The following is a 19525-nucleotide window of genomic DNA, read 5'->3' on the forward strand; positions in this document are numbered from 1 at the left end:
AGTGTGATCTGTGTTCCATTGGTGAGGGCTTTTTATATGCTCATGCCCGAGCTTTACACAGGGTTAATTAGGCTCTGAGTTGACTAAACACATTTTTAGCACCTGTTCTGAAACCGTCAATTTCGAGTTTGACAGCTCAGAGTCAGTCAACCCAGAGTTGTGGTTTGAGCTCAGAGTATGTTAACCCTGCTTTCTGAATGTCCCCATTATCTGACATGGAGCCTTCACAATGCTGGAAGCATGCAGAGGACTACTATTACAAACACTGCAATTAACATGTAAATGTATTCTTCTGAAATGTCAAAGCTCTCAGTGAATTGTGTCGTGTTCCTCTGCTTCACTGTCAACTGTATGTTTGAGTGGACTGTGACCACCTTCAGCATAATTGCCATCCCAGAGATCTCCTCTGACAACATCTCTGCATGTTAAGACCAGAAACCTGACTAGATGACCTGCGTGCAGTAGAGACTGTATACACAAACAGAAAGCTGACTAGATGACCTCAAACAGAAGACAATGTCAAAGACAAAATGTACAATATTTTGATATGATTTTAGAAAGGAAGTAATATCAGTAACACTTTTGTTAGAATGGTGATAACAACACATTGATTAATCATTTATACAACCTTTATAAGCATGTAATTTATAAGCATGTCACAAGTGATATGTACTCAAAGAAATACATTGGAACTCAGAAATTATTTGGAACATGCATATTAATGTTGAATAAACGCCTTAAGAATACTTTATCATCAACACTGGGTAAAGTATCACCAATCAGCTGTTATCCTCATAGCATGTCATAGCATCACTCCATTAACAAGATTCGGCCACTCTACCTGAGGAAACTACTCACTGTTTAAAAGCCCCTATGACAAGAGGCTAGTAGAGTATAACAGTGTATCATTGTTACACGGCATCTACATAATAGGCAAATAGGAAGGTATCATAATCAGATATTCGTCAGCAAATATTTTATCTTTTATGTAGACATTTAAAACAATCTTAAAATCCCATAAACATATGTATATAGTATCTATCAACAAACTGACATTTGATTGAATCATGTTTTTTTCCTTACTAAAATACTGCTACTAGAAGTCAGTTGATAACATCATCATACACACCCTGGAGACAGACAAAGACACTGAGTCAGTACCCCTGGAGACAGACAAAGACACTGAGTCAGTACCCCTGGAGACAGACACTGAGTCAGTACCCCTGGAAACAGACACTGAAGTCAGTACCCCTGGAGACAGACACTGAGTCAGTACCCCTGGAGACAGACACTGAGTCAGTACCCCTGGAGACAGACGCTGAGTCAGTACCCCTGGAGACAGACACTGAGTCAGTACCCTTGGAAACAGACACTGAGTCAGTACCCCTGGAGACAGAGACACTGAAGTCAGTACCCCTGGAGACAGACAAAGACACTGAGTCAGTACCCCTGGAGACAGACACTGAGTCAGTACCCCTGGAGACAGAGACACTGAGTCACTACTCCTGGAGACAGACACTGAGTCAGTACCCCTGGAGACAGAGACACTGAAGTCAGTACCCCTGGAGACAGAGACACTGAAGTCAGTACCCCTGGAGACAGAGACACTGAGTCACTACTCCTGGAGACAGACACTGAGTCAGTACCCCTGGAGACAGAGACACTGAAGTCAGTACCCCTGGAGACAGAGACACTGAAGTCAGTACCCTTGGAGACAGACACACTGAATCACTACTCCTGGAGACAGACACTGAGTCAGTACCCCTGGAGACAGAGACACTGAAGTCAGTACCCTTGGAGACAGACACACTGAATCACTACTCCTGGAGACAGACAAAGACACTGAGTCTGTTCCCCTGGAGACAGAGACACTGAGTCTGTTCCCATGAAGACAGACACTGAGTCAATATCCGCATGCTAGGGTGTTTCGTTGGGAATACTCCAGATACAGCATGAGCAACTACATTAAACACTCACACTTACTCAGTTATTACAGTGATTACGTTGAAGCTATGTTCAATGGAATAAGCATTCTGCTTGGCATTATATGTGTTGAGGGCGTATCAGTCCATACCAGCCCGCTACAGACCTCCTCAGCAGCAGGGCTACCAGATGGCGTCTCTTGAGAAGTACAGAGGCCAGGAAGTCTACTGCAAGGCCAGCTCCTTCTCAAAGCAGAGGCTTCTTGAAGTTTGAAGAGGGTCATCTGCCTTGGTTGACATCACCTACACCTTGACATCCTGATTTGATCTCTGCAACAAGACTCCATCTGGAGAGGGAGGCAGAAGACCCCTGCTGGCTGCTGTGATTCCTTCCCTCTCTGAGCTCTGGCGTCTCATATGTAGAAGTAGTTCTCACTGGAGGGGCAAGCTGTGTCAGGGGTGAAGGCTGAGTCACGGCTGCTCTGTGCGTCTGTGAAACCAGACCCAGACAGCTCCATCCCCTCCTGGGGTTCTAGGGCCTGGCTGACCACGTTCTCCAGGGGAACTGAGGGTTCTGCATCCACCAGCTGCTCCCCATCACTAAAGCTTGTATCCAGAAGTGTGTCAGTGCCTGTGGAGACCGTTGCTATGTGTGCGCCATTATCTGTGGAGACCGTCGCCAGGGGTGTGTCCTTGGCTGTGGAGGCCTTTCTGGGTTGAAGTGCCAGCTTTTCAATCTCCAGGGACAGATGCTCATTGATCTGCTTCCATTGGCGAAACTTTGCAGGTGTCAGCTCAGAGTCTTCTAGAATCTTGTTGATGATCTGCAGCTCTGCCTCTTTAGCCTGCAAGACAACCAAGTGTTACTAGAGACATCTTCAAAGACAGTCCTCCACTGCTTGAGACATTATTAGACAGAGAAACAGTCCTCCATTACTAGGGATACTGAGCGTGCTCTGTCGGAGGTACAGGGTGTGGGCCTACCTTGAGCATGCTCTGTCGGAGGTACAGGGTGTGGGCCTACCTTGAGCATGCTCTGTAGGAGTTACAGGGTGTGGGCCTACCTTGAGCATGCTCTGTAGGAGTTACAGGGTGTGGGCCTACCTTGAGCATGCTCTGTCGGAGGTACAGGGTGTGGGCCTACCTTGAGCGTGCTCTGTAGGGCACGCAGTGTGTGGGCCTTCTCGTTGATGACCGGGTTCTTGTTCCTGCGGATGAAGGACTTGCGGAAGTGGTCATGTGTCTGAGGCTGGTCCTGACCAATCAGAGACACTCCACCCTCCTTCAGCCTGTGGAACAGAACCCCCATCTCGTCTTCAGGAGCCCCTGCAGGTTGAGGGGGCGTCAGACAATCAGTGGCGAGGAGGAGAGAGAACAGGACAAAGAGTGTAGAAGAGAGAGAGGAGAGACAGCATCGACATACCAGGATTCAGAAACTGGCAGATTAAAACCTCCATCAGATAACAATATTCACTGAGCTATATATTATCTGGAGTTGCTACTACCATCTTGTGAATGAGGGGAGAGAGAGAGAGAGGAAACACTGTAGATGGAGGAGTTCGAGAGACGAGAGAGAGGTGTGTACCTGTGGCTTTGGTAGGGGTGGGGAGTGCTGTCGTCTTGTTTTTCTTAGCCTTTGTCCGAGGAAGTGTGCTGGGCTGGGGTTTCTGTGGACGACATCCCTCGTTAAGTTACCTCCACCAGGCAGCAGGGCCTCGTCAGTGTCACTCACATGCCCGACCAGCGGCTACCACTACTGTCATTGTTTTCCTTGTGTGTATGCGTGCATAGTGCAGTGTGTGTCTGTGTGTGTACGTGTGCACACACGTACTGTGTGTGTACGTGTGCAGGGTGTGTGTGCACGTGTGCATAATGCAGTGTGTGTGTGTGTATGTGTGCATAGTGCCGTGTGTTCACCGTGGTGATCTTCCGTCTTCTGCGTGGTGATGGAGAGTCTTCCTCCTCTGACTCCGTCTCGCTGTAACATTCTAACAGGAGACAAGGACAAGCTTTACTATCTCTCCACATCTTTACTCTTTATACAAGTGGGAGGGAGCGCATGAACAGATGAGTAAACATGATTGGTTTAGATGTGGAGGATGAGGATTTGATTGGTTAGTTGTGGAGGAAGCGTGAACGTAATTGGTTAGATGTGAAGGATGAGTGAATGTGGATGGCTTTTTACCTTCCTCGCTGTCAGGAGGGATTTTATGGAACTTCTTGTGCTTCTGAATGGCAGCAATCAGATTGTTGATCCATCTGGAAACCAGAGACAGAAACAGAGACTCAGCAGATGAGACTAGATGTGTCCCTTTCCTGCATGGGTCTGCTAAAATACAGAAATATTGAACAATGCACTTCTGATCTTTGATTTTCTGTTGAACTTTCAATGAGCACTATTTGTGCTTTGGATAAAAGCATCTACTAAAATGTTAAATGTAGAAAGCTCTTTTTACAGTGTAATTACATGGGTAATAGGCCTTGATAACAAATAATAGTATCCTATTCTGCACCAACAGTCAAAGGGGGAGGAGCACATGATTAGACCGTATCGACTCATGAATGGTTGCAGGTTTTCAACCGTGCCCATTAAAGCTTTAGCAGGCTACCAGCAGGGGGCGATGTGACCCTGTCCAGGTCGGAACGCTCCTCTGTGAGTGTGTGTGAGTGAGTACATGCGTGGGTGTGTATGGTGCCATTGTAGAGAGTAGACAGTGACACCAGCTGCGTTTCTTCCAGGTTTATGTAAGAAATACTGACCTTTTGTCAGCCAGACTCAGGGTGGTCTCGACGTGCCCAAGAGAATGACAGAGAGATAAAGAGGAGGGAGAGATATAGACAGAGACTGAGAGAGAAAGAGAGGAGGCAGAGATATAGGCAGAGACTGACAAAGAGAAAGAGAGGAGGGAGAGATATAGACAGAGACTGACAGAGAGATAGAGAGGAGGGAGAGATATAGACAGAGACTGACAGAGAGACAGAGAGGAGGGAGAGATATAGACAGAGACTGACAGAGAGATAGAGAGGAGGGAGAGATATAGACAGAGACTGACAGAGAGATAGAGAGGAGGGAGAGATATAGACAGATACTGACAGAGAGATAGAGAGGAGGGAGAGATATAGACAGATACTGACAGAGAGACAGAGAGGAGGGAGAGATATAGACAGATACTGACAGAGAGATAGAGAGGAGGGAGAGATATAGACAGATACTGACAGAGAGATAGAGAGGAGGGAGAGATATAGACAGAGACTGACAGAGAGATAGAGAGGAGGGAGAGATATAGACAGAGACTGACAGAGAGATAGAGAGGAGGGAGAGATATAGACTAGATAGAGATAGACACTGACAGAAAAGAAGCACCGACAGAGATACAAAGCTCTTGTGTCTGACAGCACAATACTTGTGTTTATATAATTTGTCACACTCACTTGCTCATGTCAGTAACATTCTCGGCTGCAAAGATGAAGTTCTGGAAGCGCGGGTGGCACATCTGAAAGACACTGAACAGACAGAGAGACAACATTGACAATGTATCCGCTAGTGAGTCTAGAGCCTAGACTATCTATCTGGAGTTAGTGGAAGCCTGCACATGGTCAGGCCTGGGGGAGATTCAAACGATTTATCTGGAACGATCTATCAGTGTTCTCTCGCTTTCTCTCCCTCTCTGGGTGAAAAAGTGGTTAAGGGATGTTCGTACACACACACACAGACACTCACTTCTTCCGTTTGTGTTCTCCAGCACTCTCTATATTGTAGCTGGCGATCTGGACCAAACCCTGAGCCTTCTCCTCCTGTAGACACATGACACCGTAACCATGACAACCACAACACACCATGATAACCAAAACACAACATAACCATGACAACCAAAACATAATACACTATAACAACCACACCAACAACCACAACAACCGCAACACACCAACACCATGACAGCCACGACACAACACATCATAACCCTGACAACTACAACACAACCACAAGACGACAATACAACAATAACACACTTGGGTGACTAGCTGGAACAGGGATGTTATATTGTACTAGTAGAGGGAGGGGTGACGAGTAGTCAACAGGGTGACCAGGGGACTCACCTGGGGGGTGTTGTACCAGTAGAGGGAAGGTCCTTTGAGGACAAACCAGAAGCGCTGCCACTTCTGCGTCAGGAAGACACTGTTCTCCTTCCTCTTCTTCCAGAGCCAGCCGTCACAGTCAGCGCTGCCCAGCTCCCGACACGACACACGCCTCCGGCTCAGGGCCGTGGTCATACCTGAGGGTACGGTGGAGTCGAGTACATTAGAGAAAAGCAGTCGAGTACAGTAGAACACAGTACAGTGCAGTAGAGCATCGTAGAGTATGGTAGAGCACAGCAGAGTAGATTAAAGCACTGTAAAGGGAAATCAAGGACAATAGAATACAGTGTAGTAGAGCACCGTAGAGTACAGCAGAGCAAAGTACAGTCAAGGACATTACAGTAGAGTTGAGTACGGTACAGTAGATTGCAGTGCAGTAGAGTAGAGCACAGAAACCTATGTAATAGAGATGTTTTGAAATACTTTGAGTGAGTGAATGAGAACATTTAGAAAGAACATACCTTTTACAGAGGACTTCTTAGTCTCCTTGTCCTCCTGAATAAAAGGTAAGGACAGGGTTAAGGTTACCATCAGGGTTAAGGTTAATATGAGGGTCACGGATAGGTTACTACTAGGGTTGAGGTTGCCATTGGGGTTAAGGTTAGTCCCAAGGTTAAGAGTGTTCATGCTTCAGTTTTTCCCATCACTGACGGTGGACCACATCAGCCGAGTTTCCGGTCAGTGCTCCTACCTTGGGCATGCCCATCTCAGGACAGGAACTAATGCTGGCTCGTCCCAGCTCCAGGGCGAGTGGGGAAGGACTTCTTTGTGACACAGAGCTGGTTCTCGACCCGGGTAAGAGCCACTCCCCATCCAGGTCTTCAGGGCCCCCTGGTAGACAAACACAATACAGCCGTTATTGTATTGTATGATTATTAAAATCATTAGATATGATTATTATGACCATCAACACACACAACAAGCCTCAAATACACATACCCAGAACATCTTAGATATACAAACCACACACAACTAAGTACAGAAATAAAAAATTCACTTTGGGTACACATATGTTCCTACTGTAAACACGAATTATCCCTAACAAAAATTGCTGAGTGAAAACTGTAGTTTTAGTGTTTCACAACAGTGTTTCACAACATTTTTTGTTTTAGAATTATTATTCACATCTTCCGAAACCGAGCTGTAGCCTATCTGCTGCAGGTCTAGTTGACAGCTGAATCAAATCAGGAGGCTATTCGCTAAATCAAATCAATAACCTGCACTCTTTCCTCCCTACCTCCCTTTGTCGTTATCTAAATGTTACTCACTTATCGGCAGTTCATCAAGGACAGAGAGAAATTTGATTAGCAGCAAGAAAGATTCAAGATATTTATTGTCATGTGTACAGTTAACAAAGTTACCCTGTACAATGAAATTCTTATATTGCAATGTCCTCCTTCCATATAATTACAATAAAACACTAAAAAGAATGAAAAATTACAATAAAACACTAAAAAGAATGAAAAATATATAAATATATACAGTCAGAATAAAATAAGGCACAAAAATGCCCAGGTGAGTTTGCGTCGGCTAACTTTAAATGGCTACCTGTAAGTGTAAACTGTAGCTGGTACTTTAGTCAGAGCTTGCTAGCTTGCTAACGGTTGCAAGGTGGCTAGGTTTGAACCTAGACGATGCTCACTCGCAACTAAATAGTAAACAAACCGGATGTTACCGGATGTAACATCACACGGCCACCTTTGTTTGGTTCAGTGTAAATAAATAAAACCAATAAAGAGGGTTCTTTTTTTTATTGTGTGATATCTGTGTAAATATCTATGTCTATCTCTTCTGTTACCTGTAGCAGCCAGTTGAGAAGTCACAATGTTGTCCAATCTCGTATCACCTGGTGGCTCAGGCTCCTCCTGTCCAACAGGCTGGCTATGTGGTGGTCCCTGGATGGCTGACCTGAGGAGGGAGAGGAAGTGGAGGGACAGGAAGTGGAGGAACAGGAAGAGGAGGGACAAGAAGAGGAGAGACAGGAAGTGGAGGGGCAGGAAGAGGAGAAATTGGAAGAAAAGGAACAGGTTTTATACAGGATGTTTCCACTCAAAATATTCTCATCTACCAGGGTGCATCACACCTTCTCTATCTCCCCTCATACAAATTGGTTTGTGAGATGACAGGGTGATGTACTCACCTGAAGGACAGGGACCGGACAGAGGCTGCGACTCGCTCAAATATGGAATGTCTCGGGTTGTCTTCCTCGTCCTCTTTCTCCCTCTAAAAGCAAAAGAACACACCATGAGAACTCAGCTTGTGTTTGTTGTGTGTGTTTGTGTGTGGGTGTCCGTGTGTGCGTGTGTGGTTGTTTGTGTGTGTGTGTGGTGACGAGGGAAGGTCATGTGGATTGTTAGAGCTCTTTTTTCCTCGGGGCTTTGGGCACATGGTGCTCTGTGGAGTTGTCATGCAGGATTTGGTTCATTCAGCCACAAGAGCACAAAACTGCCCCTCCAATTTGGCGTGGAAGAATTTGACTGGTCTGCACAAATCCCTGACCACCATCACCTTTGGAATTAATTCTAACTATGTCTGTAAGCTACACTTGATTGCCCAATCAGAGACCAACCTCCCTAATGCTCTTGCAGCTGCATGGAAGCAAATCCTGCATTAGTGCTCTATTGAACTTCCAAATGAGATCCATCCCAGAACTACCTTTCCCCTGGAGGCAGTTACAGAACTGCCTTTCCCCTGGAGGCAGTTACAGAAGCAAACTGGGGACCAGCTCCACATTGCACCTTGTTTTGAGAAGGTCTCCACACTACTGTGTATGTGTGTGTGTACGCATACATCTGTCTATTTGTGTCTGTGCGTGTAGCTGCGTGCGCATTTGTGTGTGCATCTGTGTGCTTGCATGTGTGCGTACCTGAGTGGAGGTCTGTGAGGTTTTGCTATTTTTGCGTTGAGTGGCACCAGGAACCTTCTTGAGGACCAGCGTCACTCCTTTGGGATTCTCCTGTAGTTTTTTCACCAGGTTGGCCCTGCTCCAACCCACCTGGAGGTGCAAGGGAGCTTGGTATTATTTTTAATATCCATCAAACAGACAGACAGACAGACAGGAAGATAGGCAAGACGGCAGGTAGACAGGCAGGTAGACAGGCAGGTAGACAGACAGGCAGACAAGTAGACAGGCAAAAAGGCAGGTAGACAAACAGGCAGACAGACAGAACTCACCACTATCTGGTTGTTGACTTTAATGACCTCATCACCTGCCAGGATCTTCTCACAGCAGTCTGCAGGCGACTGGGAGAGGAAGACCAGTGAGTGGGTACCTTATGGGCTATGCAATTATTGTAATTCATTTTTTCACAGAGATTCCGAGCATTATCGTTAGCCATTCCCACTCCTACTGCCTTCCTCACTGGGTAATGTTAGTAGGTGGTTAGCACCATGGTAAGCACCATGGTTAGCACCATGCTACAATACAGAATGTGATCCTTTGTGGATATTATAACGAGTCACATGATCTTTAGAATAGAGAGAGACAGACCTCAGCAACAGTCCCGGTGACGTAATGATGACTGGACGGAGTGGAGGTGATCTCTATGCCCTGAGAGAGAGGGATGCACACATTCATTAGGAATACAACGACCTGCATTGAAGTGTCTCCCAGAATCTGTGGTTCCAGAGAAGTTTCTGGCATGTCCCAACATGCTTTACTCGTACAGAGTGTCCATGTTTACATGTGTGAGAATAGTCTGGCTGGGTAGACAAAGACACCCCTTTAAAAACCCGCTGGACTGGTTGGTTAATCAGCAGGCAGGATTTTATAGGAAACATCCTGTATAGGATTGTACCAGGTTGTCGCCGGGGGAGACGGGGACCAGATCCACACTCTCCAACTGAGCGGTGTGGGTGAGGAGCGCGTCAGGGCAGGAGCACAGGATGTCGTCACACACAGCCACCAGCTGACGACACTGAGGGGATCACACACATATCTGAATGCACAGGAAGTCATGGATGCCAATAAAGTAGAGTATGTGTTATCAATGAAATGACTGACATACAGTAAAGCTGTATAAATATACTCACAATTGCAATGATGTCCTTTTCTTTCTCATAGACAGTAGCGTCCTGATGGGAGAGGAGAGAGGGGACAGGAGACAGAGGAGACCGACACAGAGAGGAGAGAGAGAGAAAGACAGGGGAGAGGAGAGAGACAGAAGAAAGGAGACAGGATAGGAATTAGAGGAGACGGGAGACGAGACAAGAGAGAGAGGAGACAGAGGAGAGAGACGACAGGGAGAGAGAGTCAGTGACAGTCCTGTCATCCTTGTAACCTAGTTTGCTTGTAGGCTGGTAGTCTAGTGTCATAGAACACTCGTTTGCTACTTGGCTGGTAAACCAGTAGACTGCATGCATTTACATTTATGCATTTAGCAGAAGCTTTTATCCAAAGCGACTTCCAAGAGAGAGTTTTATAAAAGTGCATAGGTGACTGATCATAACAACAAGATAGCCCCAAACAGCGGGTATCCAAAACGTGAAGCATACATTGTGAAACCAAGTAAGTCCCAAAGGGAAGAACAATAAGAGCATGTAGTTAGACAAGTTACACCTAAACAGCAAGAACCTCAAAAGCGCAACGGGTACAATAATTTTAAGACAGTTACAACAAACCAACAAGAGCAACAAGTCTCTCAATGAGAGTCATTGTGATCCTGGAGGAAACTAACATCAGGTCCAGCCAATAATTCCTAAGTGCTGTTGTACGTTTTACTGGTATGCTTGCATATTGGTATGTTAGTGGGCTGTTATGCTGACTTTGTCATTGGTCAGATGATGTCTCTGTTTCTCTCATCACTGAGAGAAAGAAGAAATGGACCTTAAGCTAGGTCAGCCACCAGTACTACAACAACCACAATCCCTAGCACTGAAACATTCCATTCAGGTCACCGTTTGGCAGAACTAATCTACTTTCCCCTCCCTCACACACACAGAATCATACAGTCAGAGAAAAGGTGACAGTCGATAATTGATATAAACATATAACTCAGTCGGCTGACAAACTTAAGTCCACCTTTCCACAGTTTCTCAATGTTTAATGTATGTAAGTGTATACACTGTGTGTGTGTGTAAGATGGGGGTAGGATAGTGATGGTGGGATTAGTGGGCTAATTACAGGCTTGTTAAGACCGGGCTTGGGGGGGGGGGGAGCGAGAGAGTCAGAAAGAGGGAGAAAGGAAGGGAGAGTGAGAGAGTGAGGGAGAGGGGGACGGTGGAAGGGCGAGAAAATATGTAACACCCCAATGAAGGAGAGTGTTTATCTTGACCGCTAGTCTTCAGTTTCTTATGTTACGCATCATGAATGAACATATTAGAGCTAATCCTGTTCACGGAACCAGGAACCTAGGGTGCCCCTACAGATCTAGGAACCACAGAGTAACATCTACACACGTACACCCACACACACACACACACACACACACTACAGGTTCCTCCTCTAGGGTAGTAACAGCAGAATAAGGTCAAGAGGCAAGAGTTTATGTGTACGCATGTGTTGCATTTGTGTGTGTGTGTTTGTGCGTAAAAGAGTATGTGTGTTTACACGTGTATACTTGTGTGTGTGTGTATGCATACATACGTGTGTGTGTATGTGTGTGTACACGTGTGCGCCAGGGAGGGAGAGCAAAGGGCAAGGAGCCATCTATGAAAGATGATTTCATAGTTTGGTCAAGTGAGACTGTGTGTGTGATCCAACTGGTGTCTTTGGTTGTCTAGGAAACAGAGTGTGTGGGTTGAACAGCATGCTCTGTGTTCTGCACATGTAACATTGCCAACGCACACACGAGCACACGCACACACGTGCACACATACATGTCTGTTTTGTTTTATAAGTAACAGTTTGAACAAACAGAGCACATCAGTGGTGCTGAATGTCCCCTCCTCTTCCCCTCCTCCTCCTCTTCCCCTCCTCTCCTCCCCTCCCCTTCCTCCTCCTCTTCCCCTCCCCCTCCCCTTCCGCTACTCCTCCTCCCCCCTCCCCCCTTCCCCCTGCTGTTGACAGAGCAGTACTGCAGGGTTTAGTATTATTGACCTTTTATCTGTGTTCAGAGTCTCATCCAGTGTGTCTTGTGTATCTGGCGTGTGTAGAGCATTGATACAGACATGCCACCTGCCCCAGGTGAGAGAGACCTCAGTGCGGCTAGTTTGGTTTGTTATATGTTTTAGATCAACACTTGTATTATTGTTTTTGTTGATTTTATGTAGAGCACTTTGAGCTGAAATTATTGTATGAAAAGTGCTATATAAATAAAGTCTTACTTACTACTTACTCAGGTGAAGCTTAGAGCTAATGCTAACTGAACACCTTGTTCTTCAGAGGGTTGAGGTTGGCTATAGATGCAGTTCTGTGTAGCCCACATTGACACTAGATTTGATCACACTGGATTGTCAAGCCATGACCATACATGCAAAATCCTAACCAACAAGACCCAGGGGGTCAGATGGCTGAGTGGTTAGGGTATCGGGCTATTAATCAGAAGGTTGCCGTTTCGATTCCCAGCCGGGCCAAATTACATTGTGTCCTTGGGCAAGGTACTTTACCATACTTGCCTCGGGGGGTATGTCCCTGTACTTACTGTAAGTTGCTCTGGATAAGAGTGTCTGTTAAATGACTAAATGTAAATGTAACATGCACCACTGGCAACTCGCTAGACCGCATGCCATCATTGAACAGCCTGGTGAACACACGTGATTGTTATTAATTTAGGAGGCGCTGAAGCAACATACACATTGGGTCTGTAGAAAGGAAAGCAGCATCGGAAGGATCAGAAGAGACACCCATCTTTGGGAAACTTGGAAAAGTTTTCCCGCAGGAAGACCACCAGAGCTGCCAGTTGGGAATTGTCAGCGTTCTCTCTCCATGTTCAAGTTCATAAACATCCTGTAAAGGTGTCAAGAGTCAGTGCCTCCATGGGGCCACCGGTCTCTGGTGGACTTTGGTTCCTTTGGGGCTGTTGATGCTTTAGAAAGCTCCATTAGGCCTGACTGACTCCTGCCACCCACCTCCCTCAGACCACTGTGTAGATACCACCCCCTCTCTCCTCTCTCCCCATAGCTGTACGAGCGTGGAGATATACAGTAGTTGTACATAGCAGTACATGGTTACTTATATTGCTGTACATGTGTGTTGATAGGACTGTACATGTGTGTTGGTATTGCTGTACATGTGATTTACGCTGACATTCTAACAGTTTATATTCAGATGGCTTTAGCATTCATTCTCAATCTGTGTGAAGCACCACAAGACCAAACTAACCTAGTTCCTTTTTCAGAGCCTTTCTCTGTATGACATGTATCCCATCTAAGTACATTGGTCTTGTCGTGCTCCTGTTCTGCAGTCATCACACACACAGACCCAAAACAGGAAGTGACCAAGTTCTGCCAAAACAATGGCCAGCAATCACCAACATACAGATTCTCTCTTGCCTAAATAGCCCAGGGAAGTGACTAGGTTTGAGTGTCTGATTAAACAGCCTGTTCATGACAGCACCTGTTAGCGAACATGGTTTGACTCAGCTGGAAGACCAGGCCGTAGGCATCAACATCCTTCAAGAGCTTGTTTGTTACCATTCGACCTCGTCACACTCTCATTTCCCACCTTGCATGTTAACGGTTCTACAGCTAGCCTTGTGTTTGAATGCTAACTGCTGTTGAACTAACAGTGTGTTCTAGACTTAATAATGTGTTCTAGTTCAACAGTTCAAGAACTAGCATTGCGTCCTAAAACAGAATGTTCGAGTGCTCACAGAGTGTTCTAGAAGGGTCATACCAAGATGGATAAACAGTGGATATCACTTCCACTCGGGTCTACTTTGTTACACTAAACCAGCCACTCAACAAGTACATTTCTTAAGAGCAATGAAAACTAACTGTACATTTCTACCAACTGGGACAAACACAAGTAAAGCTCCTCACATTTTAACTTAAACTAGAATACAAACGTAAATGAAGTGACAGAACAATATTACATGTGGTTTTGAAGAAGAGAAGAGTGCTGTACCTACTGTAGCAGGCAAGAGTCCAGTTCTGGGAATAGACCTCTAAATATATCCCCCTATAACCCTCTACTTCTCTCTCCACCTCTAATACTCTGTCGTCCTCTACTCTCTCCCTGTCATTCTGCTGTCACACAATCACAAAGCTGCTCTCTCTCAGGTGGTGCAAGGAAAAGTCCTCGGTTCCTAACCCTAACCCTCTGTAGCCCTCCCTACTCCTCCCTCTGCCGCCCCCCACCTCTGCCCCTCCCACCTCTGCCCCTCCCACCCTCCCTTCTTCCTCCCACCTTACTCCTCCCTTCCAAAGTAGCATATCTAGGTCTGATGCTTTTCTCTCTCAACATTTTACATCTTGTTTTTTCACTACCAATTTTCACTACCAGACACAATCAACCTTCACCAGCTCAAGGAAGAACTCGTTGCCTCAGACAAGAGAGAAACAAGCCCTTGTCTCGGACATCATGTGCTCCGTAAGAGCACAGGGACTTTGAACTATTCCTGGAATGAGATGAAGAATGCATTACCCAAGCTCCTCCATTACCCGGGAGCTTGTTGTTGTGAGTTAACTCATTCTTTGGCTTATTAAAACATAACAGCAAACCAAGCCTCAATGTTGTAGTTCCTCTCTGACAATTGTGTCCTCTGGCGTACTGGTTCCTCTTGAGACAACCACACACCCTTTAGTGTCGGCAAACTGTTATTTTCAATTTAATCTACCTTTGATAAATAGTTCCTTTTAAGTTAACTGTATGTACTTGTATTGTAGTTTGTTCTTCCTTTCATGTAGAGCCCCCTCCAGACCAACCTCAATCACTCTTCTTCCTCAAGACTGCCACCCGCTAGACTAACCTTTTGCACTGTGGCCCCCAGGTCCTTGCAGTGGCTGATGATGCTGGCTGGCTGAGTGTTTCCACTTTGGGATAGCTGGTACCTGCACAGTATAGAGGAAGAGAGAAGGGGTAGGAGGTGAGAAGGAGCATGAGAGGACGGGGGGATAGGGGTGGGGAAGAGGAGAGGAGGGAAGAGGGATGGACGGTAGGAAAAGAAGGAAGAAGAGAGGAGAGGGGGAAAGAGGAGGAGAAAGAAGACAAGGAGAGATGGAGAGACAGAGAGAATGAGAAAGGAGAGAGGAAAAAGGGAGATGTGAATATCAGTATAAAACATACCGCACAAGACAAATCAAATAAGATCAGTACACGACCATGTGCAAACAGAACATCAGAAGAGGCTTAACCTGATACCAGCAGTACCAATAGTACCAGCAGTACCAATAGTACCAATAGTACCAGCAGTACCAATAGTACCAGCAGTACCAATAGTACCAACAGTACCAATAGTACCAGCAGTACCAGCAGTACCAATAGCACCAGCAGTACCAGCAAAACCAACAGTACCAACAACGCCAGCAATACCAACAGTATCCCCAACACCACAGGACCAGCAGTGCCAGGAGTTCCAGCAGTCCAAACAGAACCAGTACCACATACCATACCAGCAGTATCTGCAGTACCAGCACTACCACAGGACCTCCAGTAGCAGCAGACCGGCACAGTACCAAATCTCACCGGTTGAGCAGAGAGAAGAGGCCTTTGGCAGAGCTGATGAGATCGAGGACGGCATGTAGCATGTTGGCAGGCAGCTGGGTGGCGCCGTCCCTGGTGTTGACCCGCCAGCGCTGCTGGATGCCCATCTGGAGGGTGTGCGCCACCGCGCGCAGCTTCTCCGTCAGGCTCTGCAGACTCTCCCCTGCCACACCATAGGTCTGGAAACACACACAGGCATACACACCGCACGCACACGTGCACACGCGCACATATTTACAAACCACACACAGCGGATGCACACATACATACACGCGTGCACACACACACACGCGCCCCACACGCACGCACACACATGTAGAGCAGACGGTTCTAATGAGCATCTTCTCACACTGCAATCAGTCGGCATGGACAGTCTACATAGAGAGCTATAACAGGGTCTGTAGAGAGCTATAACACAGACAGAGTCTACATTACTCACATAGCAAACAACACTCTGATCGGAGTACCATAGCAGTCTCTCCAGTAGGGGTGTGTGTGCAGTGATTGATGCAGAGAAACAGGACTGGTCTGTTATGCAGAGTAATTAGTAAGGCCAGGACCCTTCCTCCCACACAACACATCAGCTCACCTCAAGTGGCCCCAAAGCATTCATGCATAGTTCATTACCAAGGGTCTTCATTATGTCAGCCAGTCCTTAAGTGCTTTTCACGTGATAATATTCCAGAGTGTGTGACTGTTGTTCACGCAAACACGTAGGTTCTCGAGAGACTCGAACAAAACTGCACACATACAGACACACAAACACACATCCACACGCACCCAAACATACATCCACACATCCACGCACACACAGACATACACACACACACAAACATACATCCACACATCCACACACACACACCTGGCTCAGTTATCAGTCATCCCCACATCCACGTTGCTCACAGTCAGTCAGTCATCCCCTCATGATGGAGATTGTCTAAATGAGGGTTTTTCCCTGCAGGTAAGCTGATCAAGGGCTTAGACCTCACCTGACATCCACTGTTACGACACCCACACACGTACACACAGCAAAGGGGACCAGAGGTTTGGGGGGTAGCAAGTGTAGGTAGGAGAGAGGAGAGCTCAACAGAGGGGTCGAGGAGAGGAACAGAGCCCAAACCTTTCCAGCAGATTTGGTATTCAAGGCTAGATTCTGTGTTCCACTGATCTGCTTCGAGTGCAGGTGGAGTGTGACTTAGGACAGTCTCAGCGGGCTTCACCCACTATAACTCCATCTCTCCTCACAGCCCCAGATTATAGTATAAATGACCCTCCTCACAGCCCCAGATTATAGTATAACTGACCCTCCTCACAGCCCCAGAGTATAGTATAACTGACCCTCCTCACAGCCCCAGAGTATAGTATAACTGACCCTCCTCACAGCCCCAGAGTATAGTATAACTGACCCTCCTCACATCACCAGAGTATAGTATAACTGACCCTCCTCACATCACCAGAGTATAGTATAACTAACCCTCCTCACATCACCAGAGTATAGTATAACTGACCCTCCTCACATCACCAGAGTATAGTATAACTAACCCTCCTCACATCACCAGAGTATAGTATAACTGACCCTCCTCACAGCCCCAGAGCATAGTATAACTGACCCTCCTCACAGCCCCAGATTATAGTATAACTGACCCTCCTCACAGCCCCAGAGTATAGTATAACTGACCCTCCTCACATCACCAGAGTATAGTATAACTGACCCTCCTCACATCACCAGAGTATAGTATAACTAACCCTCCTCACATCACCAGAGTATAGTATAACTGACCCTCCTCACATCACCAGAGTATAACTAACCCTCCTCAAAGCAAAAGGGTATAGCTTAGCTCTAACCTCAGAGCACTAGGAGTTAGGTGGAGGAAAGAGGAGGAGGAGATAAAAAAAAGAGGAGGATGTGGACTAACCAGTGAGCAGAGCTTCTCCACAGCCTCCAGTATGATCTCCTGATGTCCTATCTTGGTGACACCCAGGTTCTCCAGGTCCTGGGAGGAGAGCTGCAGTAGGTCCAACCCACACAGATGCCAGTCTGACACATGGTACTGCTGCAGTGAGGCATCCAGGCCTGGGACCACACACACACACCAATATGCTGTCCATCATAAAGACCACCAGTAGAAAGTTACCTGCTCCTGTAATTACTACTGTGCACGTGAACACCGAGCAGCGCGGTCTGTTCTGGTATGTGTGAATTTACATCGCATCCTCATGACCGTGTGTGTTCATCATCCATTAACCTATCGCCTCCATCCTTGAAACGCCCTTATACAAATCTCTCTCCAGAGTCAATGGAACATTGCAGTGCATTCATCTAAACTCGCGGCTCTTCACAAAACCAGTGGAAGGCAGATTTTGTGTATAGGATAACTCTTGAGTCTGCAGGCAGTGGTGTTGAGACGAGTTCCTACTCGCTGTGAATAAATGCTCGGTATTTAGGGTCAAATGATCACAGACGCTAGTGTTTCCGACTAACAACGTGACAATAATACAACCTATTAGCTATACCAAATCACATCAACATTACTTATTGTTCTGTAACAACAACACGCTTCACTATATGGAATGTTTATGTTTTGATATGATATGATCCATTCAAGTAGATTATACTTGTTATGGGTTGTGATTAGCGTATGATTACTGTGTTATAGTGCTTGTGTGCTGTTTTGTCTTGTGTTGTAGACTAGTTAGTTTATCTCGACAAATCGTTTCAAGCGGAGGTCCAGCGTCCACAACAAGCAGCCTGTTGCAGCATTATAACCTGCTTGGTTACAGCACTGCTTCACGGCCTCGGATCACTTCCTCATTCCACCCTTCCCTTCCAAAAGGATTTGTGTAGATTCTATTTACGACCCAGCTCTGTGTGATCCAAAATAAAGCCACCTGACGAATGCCAAAAACAACCTTAGCCTACCTCCGAGCCAGTCGCTGACTCTGTCCTTACTCCACGACGCTATCGGCTCCATGCTTGGAGTCCTGCTTGAAACGTTGTATCAATTTCCAGTAGTTGAATTCTTCACAGGACTGTACCTAGGTGCGCAGGAAGCTCATCCTGATGATGACGGGCACTCCCATCCGCAGGTAGGCGTCCCGGGAGCCAATAGGAGGGTCTGGAGCTGTGATACGATTGGACATGCAGTTGTTTCTCACCTTAGACTGGCAGTGCATACGGGAGTGACGGGACTAGACCGCTCGCAGTATGAAAAGGTCCAACGTCTCAAAACTTTTTGTAAACTCTAGAATTTCATCAGACTGCCAGAGCGTTAAAGATAGGGGCGCAGGCGCATTATCATCGCTAGCCTGCTGTATGGGCGTAATCCTCTTAAACAAATATGTGTTTGGCCATTATATTTTATAATCGCAATGTATCCAAGATTGACATAACATTTCAGTAAAAATGCAGAAACAGAGTTCTCAAGTCTCACGCAGTCGCCGTGAGACCCATTTCAGCCGTTTCTCACGCTCTCACGCAAACCTTGTATTTCTCACACATTTCAACAATTTCTCACGCTGAGAAGTAAGGGATAACTTGTCCCGCTATACAATTAATGGACGAGGCGCAGGAACATCAAAGGACTAGTTCTGTCGAGATTATAGTTAATATCTCGAGTTATACAGCGTAAAATGCCCATCAGAAAACATCACCAGCACTCCACGCCAAACATTTGATACGAATTGAGAGCCCTGCATATATGTCCTACTCTATGCAGGCATTTTACATGAACTGCAGACCATCAGATTCAAATGTATCAGACAAGTGAAATAAGAGAATGTTTGAGTGTAGAGAGAGTTATGTAAAAAGAGGAAACTGATCAAGCAGGAATACCGAAAATGGAGAGAGGTGATGAAGACATGTAGAAAAAAAAAAAATTGATTC

General features: G+C 46.2%; 1 protein-coding gene and 1 long non-coding RNA gene across 3 annotated transcripts; one reads left to right on the forward strand and one right to left on the reverse strand.

Annotated features, from left to right (window-relative positions):
- Positions 1 to 533: 533 nt before the first annotated feature.
- On the reverse strand, positions 534 to 18874 carry cnksr1 (connector enhancer of kinase suppressor of Ras 1). The gene is made up of 21 exons (XM_084673999.1): positions 18563 to 18874; positions 17559 to 17716; positions 15625 to 15821; positions 14909 to 14990; positions 10092 to 10133; positions 9857 to 9976; positions 9550 to 9609; positions 9234 to 9302; positions 8926 to 9054; positions 8200 to 8282; positions 7858 to 7967; positions 6751 to 6890; positions 6521 to 6554; positions 6021 to 6196; positions 5644 to 5717; positions 5355 to 5426; positions 4108 to 4181; positions 3840 to 3910; positions 3508 to 3589; positions 3067 to 3248; positions 534 to 2767 (listed from the first exon to the last, which is right to left on the reverse strand). Exons 1-21 carry the CDS (start codon positions 18612 to 18614, stop codon positions 2336 to 2338), a joined length of 2439 nt encoding a protein of 812 aa, XP_084530125.1. The 5' UTR covers positions 18615 to 18874; the 3' UTR covers positions 534 to 2335.
- On the forward strand, positions 6062 to 8183 carry LOC146299569 (uncharacterized). 2 transcript variants are annotated; one of them, XR_014729922.1, is made up of 3 exons: positions 6062 to 6202; positions 6694 to 6854; positions 7864 to 8183. It is a non-coding gene; the product is annotated as an uncharacterized LOC146299569 (long non-coding RNA). The 2 variants fall into 2 exon arrangements; XR_014729923.1 differs by having other exon boundaries at positions 6074 to 6202; positions 6726 to 6854.
- Positions 18875 to 19525: the final 651 nt, after the last annotated feature.

The sequence above is a fragment of the Hypomesus nipponensis genome, chromosome 3 (genome assembly GCF_054491055.1).
Source record: "Hypomesus nipponensis isolate SF chromosome 3, ASM5449105v1, whole genome shotgun sequence".
Classification (NCBI taxonomy): domain Eukaryota; kingdom Metazoa; phylum Chordata; class Actinopteri; order Osmeriformes; family Osmeridae; genus Hypomesus; species Hypomesus nipponensis.